A 15403-nucleotide genomic window follows, 5' to 3' on the forward strand; every position below is an offset into this window, starting at 1 on the left:
AAGAAGCTCCCTGATGCAGGGGCTATGTTTCCTCCTCCAATCTTGGGCTCCCTGAGGACAAGTTACCAGAGGAAAGTACTGAATAGTCTCCCTAAGGGTTGGATCTATGTCTTTCCTTCAGACCAGGAGTTTCTCATGGGCAGGAGTTGTATTCCTCCATTATACCAAGGGTTTCCTCAGGCCAAGAACATCTCTCTCTCAGACTGGAGACTCTCTAAAGGCCCGAGATTATATCTTATCCCCTCAGACCACAGTCCTGCTCTTGAGTTTTCTCTCCCACACTGTAGGTTCCCAAGAGCAAAAGTCATGTCTCTCCTTCAAATCTGGGGTTTCCTAAGGATAGAGGACATCTCCTCTTGTTTGCATTTTCTCCCAATAAGGTCTTGAGCACCCTAGCCTTCCTTTCAAAATATTTTCATATTCAAGTTTCTGCTTAAGATCAATCACCACCAAATCTTGTTTCTCTCCTCACCCCCCGCCATTCTGGGTTCTCCAGATCCCTGAGAAAGAGCTTTGTAGACACCTCTCTTTGACCTTTCCCTTTTAGATTTTGAAGATCTGCGAAGGGACCAAGACCCCAGTATCAGAAAGTTCTACCTGAACTATTCAAAAGATATCTATGAGCTGTCCCAATATGTATCCTGAAGCTTTGGTAAACTGTCTTTCGTGTTTTAAAGAAGTCACTGGTTTTATCTTTCATTCAACACTGGCAAAATACATATCCAGCTTAATTCAACAAGCATTTATTAAAGCCTTATATACGTGACCCAGTGCTGCACTGGGTGATGGAAAAACTACAACGTATAGAGGAGACATAAACCCCGCTGTCATGAAACACACATTTTAGTAAGTAGGCTATGACCCACTAATTGTAATAAACAATAATACATATCGAATGCATTCAAGAGGCACTGACCAAAAAGCATTATGCAGTCCAGGGAGAACCAGGGGAATCAGAGGTCTTCCTTTCAGAGGTAGCATTGAAACAGGTCTTGGAGAATGTATAGAAATATAATGGGCAAATCAGGGAAGGGAGGACCATCTAGGTAGGGAGGCCCCTCAGAAGCTCAGTACAAGGTGGGTTCAGAGGCTTCTTTTCATTCACAGTTTAGTAAAAGAGATAAGATACATAACTACGAGTAATGTGACAAGGGCCCTAAGAACAGAACAAATATGTGGGAGTTCAAAGGAGATAGATCTTATTTTTGCCAAACAGCAAAGTTTCAGCAAGGGCCTCCTTGAAAGATACTGTTTGAGTAGAATTTGGACTTAAATGAAGGAGGATTTCCAAAGAGCCCTAAGTTAGGGCATTTCAGGCAGGGCAAGGGGAAAGGACCTGGTAAGTGTCTTCACAAGAGAGACAAGTACAGGATGTATTGTGGGGATATCCAGGAGTCTTCTTGGTCTGAGAACAGAATAAATGTACGTGAAGAGTGGGAGATGATTCTGGAGAAGGTGGCTGAGGACAAATCATGGTGGATCTTGAACATAAGACTAAAGAGGATAGATGTTTCCTATGGGCAATGGGGAATCACACTGCAGGTTTCTGAGGCAGAGATACAATGGTAGAACTACTACTATCCTCCACCTCTCCATTTCTAAACTTTTCCTAATCACTTTGCATGGGGGAGAAGGGGAAGAATGATGAAGGAGAAGGTTAAGCAAGTGGAATGACGCAGAGATAAGCCCTGGGGTCCCAAGTCTTCCCATCTGAGACAATTAAACACCATATCCCCTTGCTTTGTCATCTGCTTTAAGTTTGGGGTCTGAGAGAACAATTGGGAGCTTGTGGAGAACTTCTTGTCTCTGTTTCCCCTCTTTTCCCTCATATCTATGTAACAGGATCATAGGGATATATAAATAATCTGGTCCAACCACCTGACTTTACAGATAAGTAAACTAGCCATTACATACATTCTGCTTTTTGGAGGCCAAAAGAACAAAATAGATCAGGAAGAGTTTGGAAAGGGGGAAGCCAGATGGGTGCAGGAAGAAGGAAGGAACCCGCCAGAGAAGGAGGGCTTTTTAGTCATTTAGGCAAGGGTGATTGGGGTTTATATTGGACAGGCTCTTAGGGGAATTCATCTCTCTGAAGTCAACATAATTAGGAAGGCTTCCTGGAAGAAGAGGACACCTGAAATCAAAGCTGATTGATAAAGTAGTGCCCTTTACCCAAGACCCTTCAGGAGATCATGAAGGTTCCAACAAGCGTTAAAATCTGTTGGCATTTAAAATATTCTAGGAACTGTGAGGAGGGGGTGGGGTGGAGATAACCAACCTCCTGGAGTACCAACTGTAATAGATGAATGGTCACATTCAAACATCTGGGCATCCTTTCAAGATGTCTCTTTCAACTGTTTGACCTTGTCCCCTCTCCAAAAGGGGCTGGGGCAAAGTATTAACTGACCTGCGACTTGCAGTCTAACAAGGATTGCATAAGGCACCAATACATTAAGGTCTTGTCCAGGATCACATAGCTAGTATGGGCCATAGAAAAGATTTGAACTCAGGACTTTCTGATCTTATGGCCGTCTCCCCCATTATAGTCTCCCCTATATATTGTCTCCCCCGTTAGACAGCAAGCTCCTCAAGAAGGGGAACTGGCACTTACTTTTCTTAGCACTTAGCACAGTTTCTGGCATATAGTAGGTACTTAATAAAAGTTTATTGGCTGACTTTTCCCCATAAGATACTTGAGAACTAAGTTAGAAGTGTATTTTGTGAAATGGCATTAAGGAGTTCATTCTGGTTTTAAGGTTGGGAGATCCTTGTTCAAATTCTGCCTCAGATATTTACTACATGATCATGGGTAAGATCTTAGTGTCTTAGAACCTCAGTTTCTTCATCTGTCAAATGGAAGTATTAATACTTAATGTTACGTGCTCATTAGCTTCTTGTAAGGAAACTATTTTACAAATTTGAAATGGTTACTTCACAAATAGAAGCTTTTCTTCTCTCCATTTGGATGAGGAAAACTAAGCCTAAGGGAGATTGTGACTTTCTCCCGATAGTTCCACAAATTCGAGTCAGAACTATAACTTGAAACTATTTCTTCTCTCCAAATCTGACGATGTTTCTATTCCAGCACATTGTTCGTTAGCCAACAAACATTTACTTAAATGCTTCCTACGTGCCAGGAATCATGTCAAATTCTGGGGATACAAACCCCAGCAAAAACCAATCCCTGCACTCAGAGGGCTCCTTTTCTACTGGGGGAGACAACATCCAGGTATGGGGCTCTTAAAGGAACTCAGAAAGGCCTCTGGAAGAAGATGGGGTTTCAGCAGAGCCTAGAAGAAAGCTAGAGAAATGAAATGGCAGGTATGAGGAGGTGAGAGGTGGGCTATACCAGGCACAGGGTAACAGCCAGTGCAAAGGAGTGGAGATGGAAAACGGAGTGTCATGCTCAAGACTGTAGAGTACAGAGAAGGGTGGAAAGTATATCACGGCTGCAAGCGTACAAGGGGTCGGGTTAGGAAGAGCTTTTAGTGTGAGCCTCAGAACTATTAGAGTCACCTTTCACATCAGTAGTATTTGTGGCTTTATTTGGGGGTTTGGGGCATGCATCAGTGTGCTCTTATGACAATAATCAATATGGAAGTGTGTTTTGAATGACAATAAAAATTAAAGAAATAGATAAATAGATGTCAATCTCAGGAGCTCCTGTTTGATCCTGGAGGTAAAAGGGAACCACCAGGGGTGAGGAAAGTGGCCTGGTCACTGATTGGAAGGTAGATGCAGTCAGGGAAACCAAATGGAAAGGCTATTTCAATTGTCAAGGCTAGAGATGAGGAGGGTAGAAGGCAGAAATCACGGGACTGCGCAAGTCATTGAATGTGTGGGATGACTGAGAGTGAAGAATGGAGCATGACCTGAAATTGAAGGCCTTGGTGACCGAATAAGCCATTTGGTGGTGAGTCTGGAGCAAGGAGGGGGTCCCAAGCTAAGCGGGGTGGGGTGTGATGCTCTTTTTAGAATGGAAGGGGAGGTGGTAAGTAAGAGGGAGCAATGGGAGGTGAGCCAGATCCACAGCCTTCATGTTTAATCCTCCCCATCCTAGGAGCCAGGTACTGTGCTAAGCCCTAGAGACACATAAAAGAAAAGGATGGTCCCTGCCCTCAAGGGACTGATTATCGGACATGGGAAGACAATGCACAAAAGGAGGCCAAAATGGGTATGGGGGGGGGGGTCAGGGATGGAAGTGTGATATTCGTGGAGTAGAAGCCAAGCAGAGACACTGATGGAAAATGAAGATCCCCAGAAGTTCTGAGCCCTCCATCAAAGAAGGCTTCGGGTGGGCTTTACTGCTCTGCCCTCCAGCTCTCCATCCATAAGAGAGAGGCACTACATATACATGGACGTGTGAGTGGAGGGGGCCATCTGCCAAAGCTTGTGGATTCGGCCTTCCCAGAAGCTCTTCGCTCTCCTCACAGCCCCCTCTCATTCAGGCCCTCGTTACAGCTCATCTGGACTAATTACCAGAGTCAGAGCCTTCTGCTTGGTTTCTAGGAGAGGAGCCAGGAGCACAGCTTAGGGAAGAAAGAAGACATCATTGTCCCAGGCTGCCTCTTAAAATGAAACTAGGGCAAAGGAGAGGACCACCGATAGCACAGAGGTGTCTCCCGTGTCCTGCCGTCCCTGCAGGCCTTGAGGACTCACATTCAGCACTTGAGGCCATTTCACAGCTTAGTTATACGTTTTATTCTCTGTTGGGTTTATGTCTGTTCAGTCTGGGTGGGGACTGTCTCTCAGGCCTGGCACTTCTCAAGGGCTATATCAATGTTTCCATTTTCAAACCGGGACTTGGAATCCATAGTCCATTTTCTTTCCCTCTTTCCCTTAAAAGAGTCCCTGAAAGCAAAGGCCTTATCCCTGCTCAGAGACCACAAGTGACCTGAGAGCAGAGATTAAAAACAAAAACCCCTTATCTTCTATTTTAGTGTCAATTCTAAGAAGAGCAGCAAGAGCTAGACAATTCAGTTAAGTGACTTACCTAGGGTCACACTGCTAGGAAGTATCTGAGGTTAGTTTTGAACCCAGGATAGGCCTGACTCTCTATCCCCTGATCCACCTACTGTCCCTTGTCTTAATGACATTTTAAACTTAAATATCTAAAAAATTTAAAAAAAAACACCTTATTTTCTGTCTTAGAATCAATACTAAGCATTTATTCCAAGGCAGAAGAGTAATAAGACCTAGATATGGGGGTTAAGTGACTTGTCCAATGTCTTATGTCAAATTTGAACCCAGGACCTACTGACTCCAAGAGCTCTATCCACTGAGATACCTAGATGCCCTGGAGCAGAGACTATTTATAGATCAAGTGCCAAGAATGTGATTGGTTCTCCTGGGGACTCAGGAGCTAATAGTGATGTACTTCATGCCAGTGCCTTCCCTCTGTTGATGATCACCATTTTATCCTTTATGTATTTTGATGGCATATGGTTGTTTCCACATGATTTTCCCTATTAGACTAGAGCATTTCTTGGGAGTTTAGATGCTTCAGAGGAGATTCATTGGTTATTTAAACCTCTGGTGACATGTCTGTGCTGCTGGTCTCCTTGGCAGCCTCAGAGAAAATAGCACAAGGCTGATTAGTCCAAGAGCACCACCTAAAGTGTGAGTGAACTCAGGGTGCATCATGGATCAGAACTGGGACTGTGGAGACTGATGGGGCTCAACCGTGATGTGGAGGAGGGTCTAGGACTGGGATTCTGGGGTCTCAGCCCAGCTATGGAGCTGACTCAGGATAAGTGTGAGAGAGTGACTTTTCCACTCAGGCTTCTTCAGTGTCTTTCTTACACACACACACACACACACACACACACACACACACATTCTTATATGAGGAATGAGGGAGCTTGGGCCCACAGGGGAAAAGTGACTTGCCCCAAGTCATTTAATGAGTCACTGGCAGAACCAGGACTTTCAGTTCAGAACTCCAAAGTTCTTGGCTGAGGTTTTTTACGGTTTTTAATTGTTACCTTGCCTGCCTTTCCCCCTCCTTTGGACTTCTAAAAAGCTAGTCGAGGTTTAGGGCATTTTTTCGTGGGTGTCATCCCCTCAAAACCACAGTTCGTGAGTCCCATGTGCTGCTTTGACTGAATAAAGGATGCATTAGTTCAAAGTAAATAATATTTAACTAAATAGCATAGCAAAATAAGTTATAAAAATGTCCCCCCAAAATGCCCAAGGGTATATTCTTGCACAGGTTGCTCCCCCACCAATAGGTGATGTGATTCATTCCTTTGTGTTGTCTTTAATTTTGTAATTTTTGAGGACAGACACTGCTCCAAGGAAATATGCCCCAAATGTAGCTTTTGAAAAGGACCCTTTGATGATTTAAAGAGAGATTCCGTGAATATTAGTGTGGAAATTCACATAGTTAAAGGATCATGCAGTCTCCTAATGAATCCTATAACTAATAACACAGAAGCAGAAAGGAAAGTGATAAAAAACAAAAACAAAACCCCACCAGGAACTGGCAAAAACTGTTCCTACAAAGCAGCCCATGTGATCCTCAGAAAACAAAAAGTAAATTTTTAAAAAGTCCTTCCAAGGCATTGAGCAGCTGGAAGAATTATGATTGATTCACAGTACAGGATGGTTTCTGAAAACCAGAAGAAGAGCAAGAAGACCATTTTCTTTATTCCTATAACACCACTACTAGATCTATATCACAAAGAGATCATAAAACTGAGGAAAAGATCCACTTATACAAAGGTATTCAAAGTGGTACTTTTTGCGATTGCAAAGAATTGGAAATTGAGGGATGCCCATCAATTGGGGAATAGCTAAACAAATTATGGTATATGATGGTGACGGAATATTATTGTGCTATAAGGAATGATGAACCAGATGATTTCAGAAAGAGCCGGAAAGAACTGCATGAACTGATGCAGGATGAAATAAACAGAACTGGGAGAACACTATACACAGTTGCAACAATAATGTATGATGGCCAACTCTGAAGGATTAGCTACTCTCAGCAATACAATGATCCAGGACAATTTTGACGATTCTGACAATGTTATCTACCTCCAGAGGAAGAACTGCTGGAGTCAGATTGCAGATCAAACAAAGTATACTACTTTTCACATTAGTTTAGTTGGGTTTTGCATTTATATGAGTATTTCTTTACAACAATGATCAATATGGAAGTATGTTTTATGTGACAATACACGTATAACCCAGATCAACTTGCTTACCATGGAGCAAGGGGGGGAGGAAGGTAGGAAGGGAGATAATTTGGATCCATAATTTCAGAAAGCATGAGTTGAAAATTATTACATGTGACTGGGAAAGTAAAATCTTTTTTTTAAAGGACTCCATTTCAAGAGTTGGAAAAGATAATGTTTCCTGATGAAAATCTATTTTTTTTTCATTCAAATTTATACCAAAAGCATACTTGGAAGAATTCTGGGAGAGCCTGTAAGAGCTAGTTCTTCACCAGATTGCACAGGGACCATTCCCTACCCACCCCCACCCCAGCAAATTCTTGTCTTATTCCCATGACATCAATGATGAACTCGGATAAGTATATTAATATTTTGTTCCAGAATTACAGAAATCCCCAAATGGAGATGAAATACTACAGCACAATTGCACATCATGGCACACATCACAAAAGATTAGTATATCTTTGTAGGTGAACATGCTTCATTGGCCTGGGAACTCACATGATTTAAATTGTAGTAAAATCCTGTGGGCTAAGGTGGCAGGAAAAGTGGACCATTTGTCAAAATTACACTTAATATCTAATATGATAAAAGTGAATTCATGATGAAAAATTAAAGAATATACATCAACATCTGGTGAAATCAATGCCAGTTGTCTAAGAAGTAATGACAACAAACAGATATATTGCTTATTAAAATTTTTTAAAGTAAAAAGTATTCATGTTAATTTTATATCAGTCCACTTAATTATTTAGTCATTATTAACTATTTTATTTAATCCCAATGAGTATGTTCAAAGAATTGGGGTTTGTCCTTAGAAAGGCATAGAGGGGGCAGCTGGATGGTTCAGTGGATTGAGAGCCAGATCTAGAGATAGGAGGTCCTGGAATCCAATTTGAATTCAGACACTTCGTTCCAAGCTTTGTGACCCTGGACAAGTCACTTAACCCCCATTGCCTCAAGCCCTTACCTCTCTTCTGCCTTGGATCTAATACACAATATTGAATCTAAGATGGAAGGCGTGGGTTAAAAAAAAGGGCATAGAGATAAAAAATGGAAGGGAGAAAAGGGAGAAAAAGAGAAGTCAGTTTGCCGCAAAATTCAATCTCAAATTCATGGGAGGAGAGTAACATACACCCCAGCTGGAAAGAGAGGTTAGGGTTAAGTTGGGAAAGACTTGAAAAGCCTAACAGAAGAGTTTGCTTTAGCCCAGAGAGGGATATGGCCAGATTTCTACTTAAGGAAAATCATTTTGGCGCCTGTGTGTGGGGTGAGAGAGGCCCAAGACAGGGAGGGGGGCCAGGCAGGATGCTGATGCAACAACCTGAGGGAGAAGCGATGATCCCCCGGACTAAGGTGGTGGCTGCGTAAGTGGACAAAAGGTGTCGGTGGAGAGGGATCCCGAGGGAAGAAGCGTCGAGATGGAGGGGGAGAGAGTAAATAGGTGAGGGCAGAAGAGTGGCGAATCCTTTGAAAGGAAAAGGTCATTTGGGGAGTAAAGATGATGCGTTTTGTTTTAGACCTGTTGAGTGGGTCTTTCTATGGGAAAGTCGGCTAGAAATGTCCTAAAGGAAACTCGTCCTGTGAGAAAAAACTGGGGCTGGATCGGGCGATCGGGGGGGGGAATCGTCCCATAGAGAGAATAATTAAGCCCGCGGGAACACACGAGGCTACCGACTGAGAAAGCGCACAGAGAGGCGGGCCGGGACAGACACCCAAAAGGAGCCCCCAAAGCTAGAGGGTAGGAGAGGGCTGAAAAGCCTGCAAAGGGAAAGGAGTCAGCACACCGGTAGGAAGGGAGCCAGGCGAGGACAGCGTGACAAAACCTAGAGAGCAGGCGCTTTTTCAGAGGAGAGGGAGCAGAGCGATGTCAAATGAGGTGGAGTAGTCGGGAACGAATGATGGAGAAAAGACCTTTGGGCAGGGTGGTGAAGAGTACTGTGTGCTGGGAACTTGGGAGAAAGCGTTTCAGCTGAATGGTGAGGTCAGAAGCAAGGGAGGTAGGCACCAGCGAGAGGAGAGGAAGTGGAGGCACCGATGAAGATGACAACAACGTGAATAGAAAGAAAGCAAAATTTGATGATCAAGCTTGACCCCCAAAGTAGACATGAGAACATACCTCGCTCCATTCTTTGCAGAGGTAGGGAGCTATGGGGGTTGAACAATACATATGTCAGACTTTTCACAAAAAACAAAAATATATCCTTTGTTATAGGCTTTGGAGACAGAAATGATGCTGGCTAGAGCTGGCCTTGAGGCCCAGGGAGTACTGGGTTTAAATTCTTTCTCTGACACATAATAGCTACACGGCCTTGGAAAAATCACTTCACATCTCAAGGCTCTTCAGTGCAAAAGTTCAGAGAAGGTGCAGCTGGCCATCATCGGTAGAAGTAGTTTTCTCATTTGGCGGTGCTCTCTACAGCAATAAAATCCAAGTTCCAATGCCTATTCCTATTAAATCTGGTTTTGGGGGGTACAGCTCAGTGTCTCAGTGTCTCAGTGTATGGAGAGCCAGGCCTATAGATAGGGGGTCCTGGGTTCAAATCTGAACTCAGACACTTCTCAGATGTGTGACACTGGGCAAGTCACATAACCCCCATTGCCTAGCTCTTACCACTCTTCTGCCCTGGAACCTATACACAGTATCGATTCTAAGGTAAAAAATGAAAATTTAAAAAAAAAAAGCTTTCTCTCTGAAAGATGCTGAGCAGAATGTAGGTGATGTTAAAACAAAAGGAATCTTTATATTAAAGAAGATACTGAAATTTTGAACCATTTCCTTAAAGGATATATAGAAGTTTGCAACAAGGGCAGGTTTAGTGGGGAGGCAGTTATTGGGGACATGCTGAACCTGAGTCACCAGCCATCTAGGTGGACATTGCCAGGGAGAACTTGGGAATTGAGGACAAAGATTAGGACCAAGTGCAGAGAGTTGAGCATCATCTATTTAGGGATAATTGAACCCACGAGAGAAGATGAAATCATTAGGAGACAGCATCGAGAGAGAACAGGCAAGGACCCAGGCTTGAGCCTTAGGGGACACCCACACTCCATAAGTGGGAGAAGAAGGAGGAGGAGGACCCAGCAAAGGCAGCCAAGCAGCATCCGCCAAACAAACAGCCGTGTCATCGAAGGTTCGGGTTCACAGGGAGGAGGTGACTGACAGTGGCATAAGTTGGATAAAAGTCAAGAAGGGTGGGGACCAAGAAGGAGGGGGGATCTAGCCACAGATCGATCATTGGGAGTCTTGGAAAAGGTTACCTCGTAGAGGGGTGGGATCAGAAGCTAGGGCTGGGGCGGCAGTAGCATAGGAGAGAAGAGATGGCTTGCTAGGAGCTAGGCAGCATCTTAATCAACAATATTAAGTTATCCTTTTATATTTAACAGTATTAAATAATATTTTAAATATATTTACACTAAATATATATTCAAATATATTTACATATAAATATCCAGGTATTTATAAGTACATGAAACATATAAAAGTAAATAATATGTCTTATTTTGTATTAAACAATATTAAATATGATGTGTTTGGCATTTTGAAAAGTGCTGGGAATACAAGGAAAAAGAAAAAATGAGCTCTCCCCGAAGAAGCTTAATTTCTTTTTTTCATAAACCCTGCACTCCCATCTTAGGATCAATATTTTGTATTGGTTCCAAAGCAGGAGAGCACTGAGGGCTAGGCAATGAGGGTTCAGTGACTTGTCAAGGGTCACACAGCTAAGAAGTGCCTGAGACCTCAAATTTGAACCCAGGACCTCCCATCTCTAGGCTTGGCTCTTACCTTGCTGCTCCCAAAAGCTTAAGAGGTTCAACTACCTATGCACAAATTAATTTCTACATAAAGTGGATGGATGATACTAGTAGCTGCAGGGGAACATTGAAAATGTTCCTAAAGGAGGGGGTTTTTAGAGGAGCCTTAAAGAAAGCAAAGGACTCTCAGCACTGAAGAGAAGGAAAGAGAGAATGTCAGGCATGGGAGACAATCAGTGCAAATGCACAGAGATTGGAGATGGAGCATTGTGTGTGAAGACCAACAAGGAGGCCAGTATGGCTAGACTTCAGAGTAGATGGAGGGGTGTAATGATAAAGACATGGTATAATAACTTGAAGGAATTTCAGGATTAAGTGACTTTTTATGAACAAGGAAAATCAGAGCATGTCTATAGATCCTAGAGAAGGAGCCAGTAGATACAGAGAAAAATGGAAGCTCCCTGAGAGAATAGACTGGAGGAGATCAAAGGCACAAGCAGAGTAGCTGACCTTTCTCAGAGACTGAAACAGAGGAGGGGAGGATGAGGTGGAGAAGTAGAAGAGTATTGAGAAACAGAAGGGAGCTTATGATGGATGGCCTTGATTTTCTGTAGAAGAAAGGACAATGACATTACCTACCCTGAGAGAAGGGCCTAAGAATTTTGTTAGGGCTTGAAATGAGAAAGTTTGAAAAATAATGATGATCAGGAACATGATAGCCAATCAGGAAAGAATGAAAATAAATCTGTGCCCATTTACAACCACCAAAATGGGGTTGGGAAGAATTAGACATGATTGAAAAATGATTGAACTCCCAAGTCAGGGTCCAGTTGAGATTTCAGTTCAGGGTTTTTCAGTCGTGTCCTACTCTTTGTGACCTCATTTAGGGTTTTCTTGGCACAGATACTGGAGCAGTTTATCATTTCTTTCTCTAACTCATTTAAGAGATGAGGAATTGAGGCCAACAGGGATAAATAATTTGCCCAGTCACACAGCTAGTAAATGTCCAAGGCCAGGTTTGAACTCAGAAAAAAGAATCCTCCTGATTCTAAGCCCAGTGCTCTATTCATTATATTAACTAGCTGCCTAGCTAATAGAATTCTCCAATTTAACAAGAAAGATTTGTAATGTTACCTTCTGTTCAATTTTGTATAAAAAAATTCTCCCCCTCTTCTCTCTCTCTCTCTCTCTCTCTCTCTCTCTCTCTCTCTCTCTCTCTCTCTCTCTCTCTCTCTCTCTCTCTCTCTCTCTTTCTCTCTCTCTCTCTCTCTCTCTCTCTCTCTCTCTCTCTCTCTCTCTCTCTCTCTCTCTCTCTCCCTTTCCCATCTCTCTCTCTCTCCCTCTCTCCCTCTCCCATCTCTGTCTCTGTCTCTCTGTCTCTGTCTCTGTCTCTCTCTCCCCCCTTCTTCTTTATTAAATTCAGAATAACATTTTTTAAAAAGATAGAGAGTGCCTATAGAAGCAGTCTTTTGTAATGGGAATTTGTTGATGTTAGAATAATAATTTCTAGAAGGCAGGGACTGGAGAAAGGTAAAGGCTGAACTGAATCAGGAAGATGGTATGCATAAAAGGTATTTAGAAAAAGGCATTTTCACCTTTTGAGAGGATGAATCTGTATTATAGACTCTAGGCTAAGAGGAAGTGGGAGTCTGGTAAGTCAGATGGAGGTGGGAGGTGGATGGGTTTCTCAGTCCTTCAAAGCAGCCGCCTTCAACTCTAAAACTGCTGCTTGGCCCATCCATTGACACAAATGACTGTCTGGCAGCATATTCTTCCTTTCCCTTTTTAAAAGCCCTTACCTTCCGTCTTAGAATCAATACTTTGTATTAGTTCAAGAAGAATGGTAAAGGCTAGACAATGAGGGTTAAGTGACTTGCCTAGGGTCAACTAGGAAGTGTTTGAGGTCAAATTTGGACCCAGGACTTCCCATCTCTAGGACTGGCTCTCAATCCACTAAGTCACCCAGCTGCCCCCAAGCCCCTAGCTTTTTATCAGGGAAAAACAAAACTTCCCTGTTTTAAGTGACTTGCCCAGGCTGAGGACAGATTTGAGCCCAGGACATCCAGTCTCTAAGCCTGGCTCTCAATCTACTAGCTACCTAGTTGCCCCTCCTTGTAGCACTTTCTATCCCAGAATTGCAGAATATCAGACTCACAACATTTCAGAACTTCAATTCTGGAAGGCACCTCCCGAGTTATCTGGTCCAGACTGTATCCTAAATGTCCTCTGAACCATCCTGGCACCCTGGGCTCTCAGCTGTGTCTCCCAGCCTCCTTATAATAGACCATCTATCGTCTTCTCAAGGGAGCAGGGAGAAATTGGGACATGGGAATCTCTACGGTGGGAGGCTGGCATCTCTTGTCACCAGAGCCCCCCATGAGCTTTCCCTGCATAATACTTATTGGAGCATCGGAAGTACGAGAAGGTTCTGGATTGCACATCTCTCACAGAGGAGGAGAACTCTGGGTGCTGACGCAAGAGGATGAGTTCAGGTTGGCTGGTGTATCTATCTATATCCCCAGCTGCCTTGTATGGGCAGTGTTTCCGCTCCCCTCTGAGTGACTGGCACATTCCCTAGTTATTTAGAGCTGTTTCCACCCCATGTTATTTTTAGTCCCTGGAAAGACTTCTGGGAGTGCCAGCAGCACCAGGAACCCTCTAGAAGGCTTATCAACCTGGCACGGGATGCGGGGGAAGATCAACATGCAGGAGGTTGACAGCCCAGAGAGGGGGTGTGGGAGGACCTGGGGGAAAATACAGTCTATTTCATTCAAGGCTTCTATTCTACAAACTTCCATCACCACCCCCTGACCCCCACCCCTCATTCCTCTGTCCCTATCTGCTCCTCACATCTCAAAGAAAAAAAACTAACTTTGGAACTGGAAGTCCTGGGTTCCCTCATTTACCACCTTTGGAGGTGAGGACTAGACCTGGGACTTCTCCAACATAAGGAGAAGGAAACTCCCTCTTCCAATGCAAATCAACACCATGTTTGCTATTTAGGGCAATGTCTAGAGATGAAGCTACTTGCCTGGGGTCACAAAGTGGGTCCTGAACCCAGGTCCAATCCCCCACTCCGAGGAAATGGCTCAGCCTCTCTGGTTCTCAGCATCCTTTTCTGGGAGATGAAGGGGGTGAATGAAATCAAAGATTCTTCACATGGAGTCCATGAACCAGGTTTCAGGGGATCAATGAAGAAGGGAAAACAGTCATACCTATGTGAATATAGTTGGTTTCCTTTGTATTCCTTGTATTTTATTTTATGCTTTCAAAAACATTATTCCACAAAGGGACTTCACCACATTGCCGAAGGGCCTCCTTGACCACTCAAAAATGGTCGAGTCCCCAATTAGATTGCCCTTCAGGTCCCTTCCAGATCCAAACCTTGCCATCTGTCTTATAGAGACTTCCCATCTCAGCTCACCTTGGGGAGGCATGGTAGATAATTCCACCCAGGTAGAAGGAGGTACAATGTGCCACTCTTCTCACTCAGCTCTGCCACTGACTTTCTGGGTGGTCATGGGCCCCTCATTTCCCCCTCCTGTGCCCAGTGAGGAGGCTGTCCTCACTTATCTCCCAGCTTCCATGCAGCTTTGCCATCTAACTCCATTGGCTTTTGGAGGGCCCTCTATTTACTTGCCCAGAGTGGCACCCAGAGTGGATTAGCCTCAGGCAGGCCCCCTGAGAAGGCTGAAGAAACTAGCATGGTGATCAATCTTTAAATGTCAGGCCACAGGCTCCATCAATTAAGAGCTTTTCTGACCTTTTCAAGGGAGCCTCTTCCAACATGCCCATCATTCTCCACCCAGTCTGTTTTGGAGTCATTGACAAATATAAGTGTGGCCTCCTCAAAGCTGGTGATGCTCCTCACCTTCTAACTTCTACTCCCTACCTGCCTCCTCCAGGAAGCTTTCACTAAATGGCTCCACTTGTTGACTTTTGCCATTTTCTTGTTAACAAGGCTTGGCTATCCATTGCTACTTGCAGTAAGGGAGATTTCTTCACATAAAAGAGTATTTTTCATCTTTTTTTAATCCTTAACTTCTGTCTTAAGATTGATCTAAGTATTGGTTCCATGGCAACAGAGCAGTAAGGGCTAGGCAATTGGGGTTAAGTGACTTGTGCAGGGTCACACAGCTAGGAAGTGTCTGAGGCTAGATTTGAATGTAGAACCTCCAGTCCTGACTCTCTATCCACTGAGTCATCCAGCTACCCCTAAAAGATGATTCTGAGCCTTGACACCAGCCACCTTAGAAAGGTAGTTAAGTTACAGAGAAGAGGATATTAATGGGTACAATGGAGAGAGCCCTACACCTGAAGTGAGGAAGACCTGAGTTCAGATCTGGTTTCAGATATTTACTAGTTGTGTGACCCTGGGCAAGTCATTTAACTTCTGTTTGTCTCTGTTTCCTCAACAGTAAAATGAGGATAAAAACAGTACCACCTCCCTGGGTTATTGAAAGGATCAA

General features: G+C 43.7%; 1 protein-coding gene and 1 long non-coding RNA gene across 5 annotated transcripts in view; one reads left to right on the forward strand and one right to left on the reverse strand.

The window, feature by feature from the left end:
• Positions 1-679, forward strand: part of LOC103099968 (maestro heat-like repeat family member 5) — a 108963-nt gene extending 108284 nt beyond the window's left edge. For all 4 annotated transcript variants that reach the window (XM_056820743.1, XM_056820744.1, XM_056820745.1 and 1 more), the window contains one exon: positions 548-679. In XM_056820743.1, the coding sequence (XP_056676721.1) occupies positions 548-645 (98 nt within the window). In that variant the 3' untranslated portion in view covers positions 646-679. The remainder of the gene's footprint in view (positions 1-547) is intronic.
• The window catches only part of LOC107651907 (uncharacterized), a 38746-nt gene extending 25093 nt beyond the window's left edge, over positions 1-13653 (reverse strand). Inside the window, exon 1 of the long non-coding RNA XR_001629226.2 lies at positions 13090-13653. This is a non-coding gene — a long non-coding RNA (uncharacterized LOC107651907). The remainder of the gene's footprint in view (positions 1-13089) is intronic.
• Between the last annotated feature and the right edge of the window lie 1750 nt (positions 13654-15403).

The sequence above is a fragment of the Monodelphis domestica genome, chromosome 3, assembly GCF_027887165.1.
Source record: "Monodelphis domestica isolate mMonDom1 chromosome 3, mMonDom1.pri, whole genome shotgun sequence".
Taxonomy (NCBI): Eukaryota; Metazoa; Chordata; class Mammalia; order Didelphimorphia; family Didelphidae; genus Monodelphis; species Monodelphis domestica.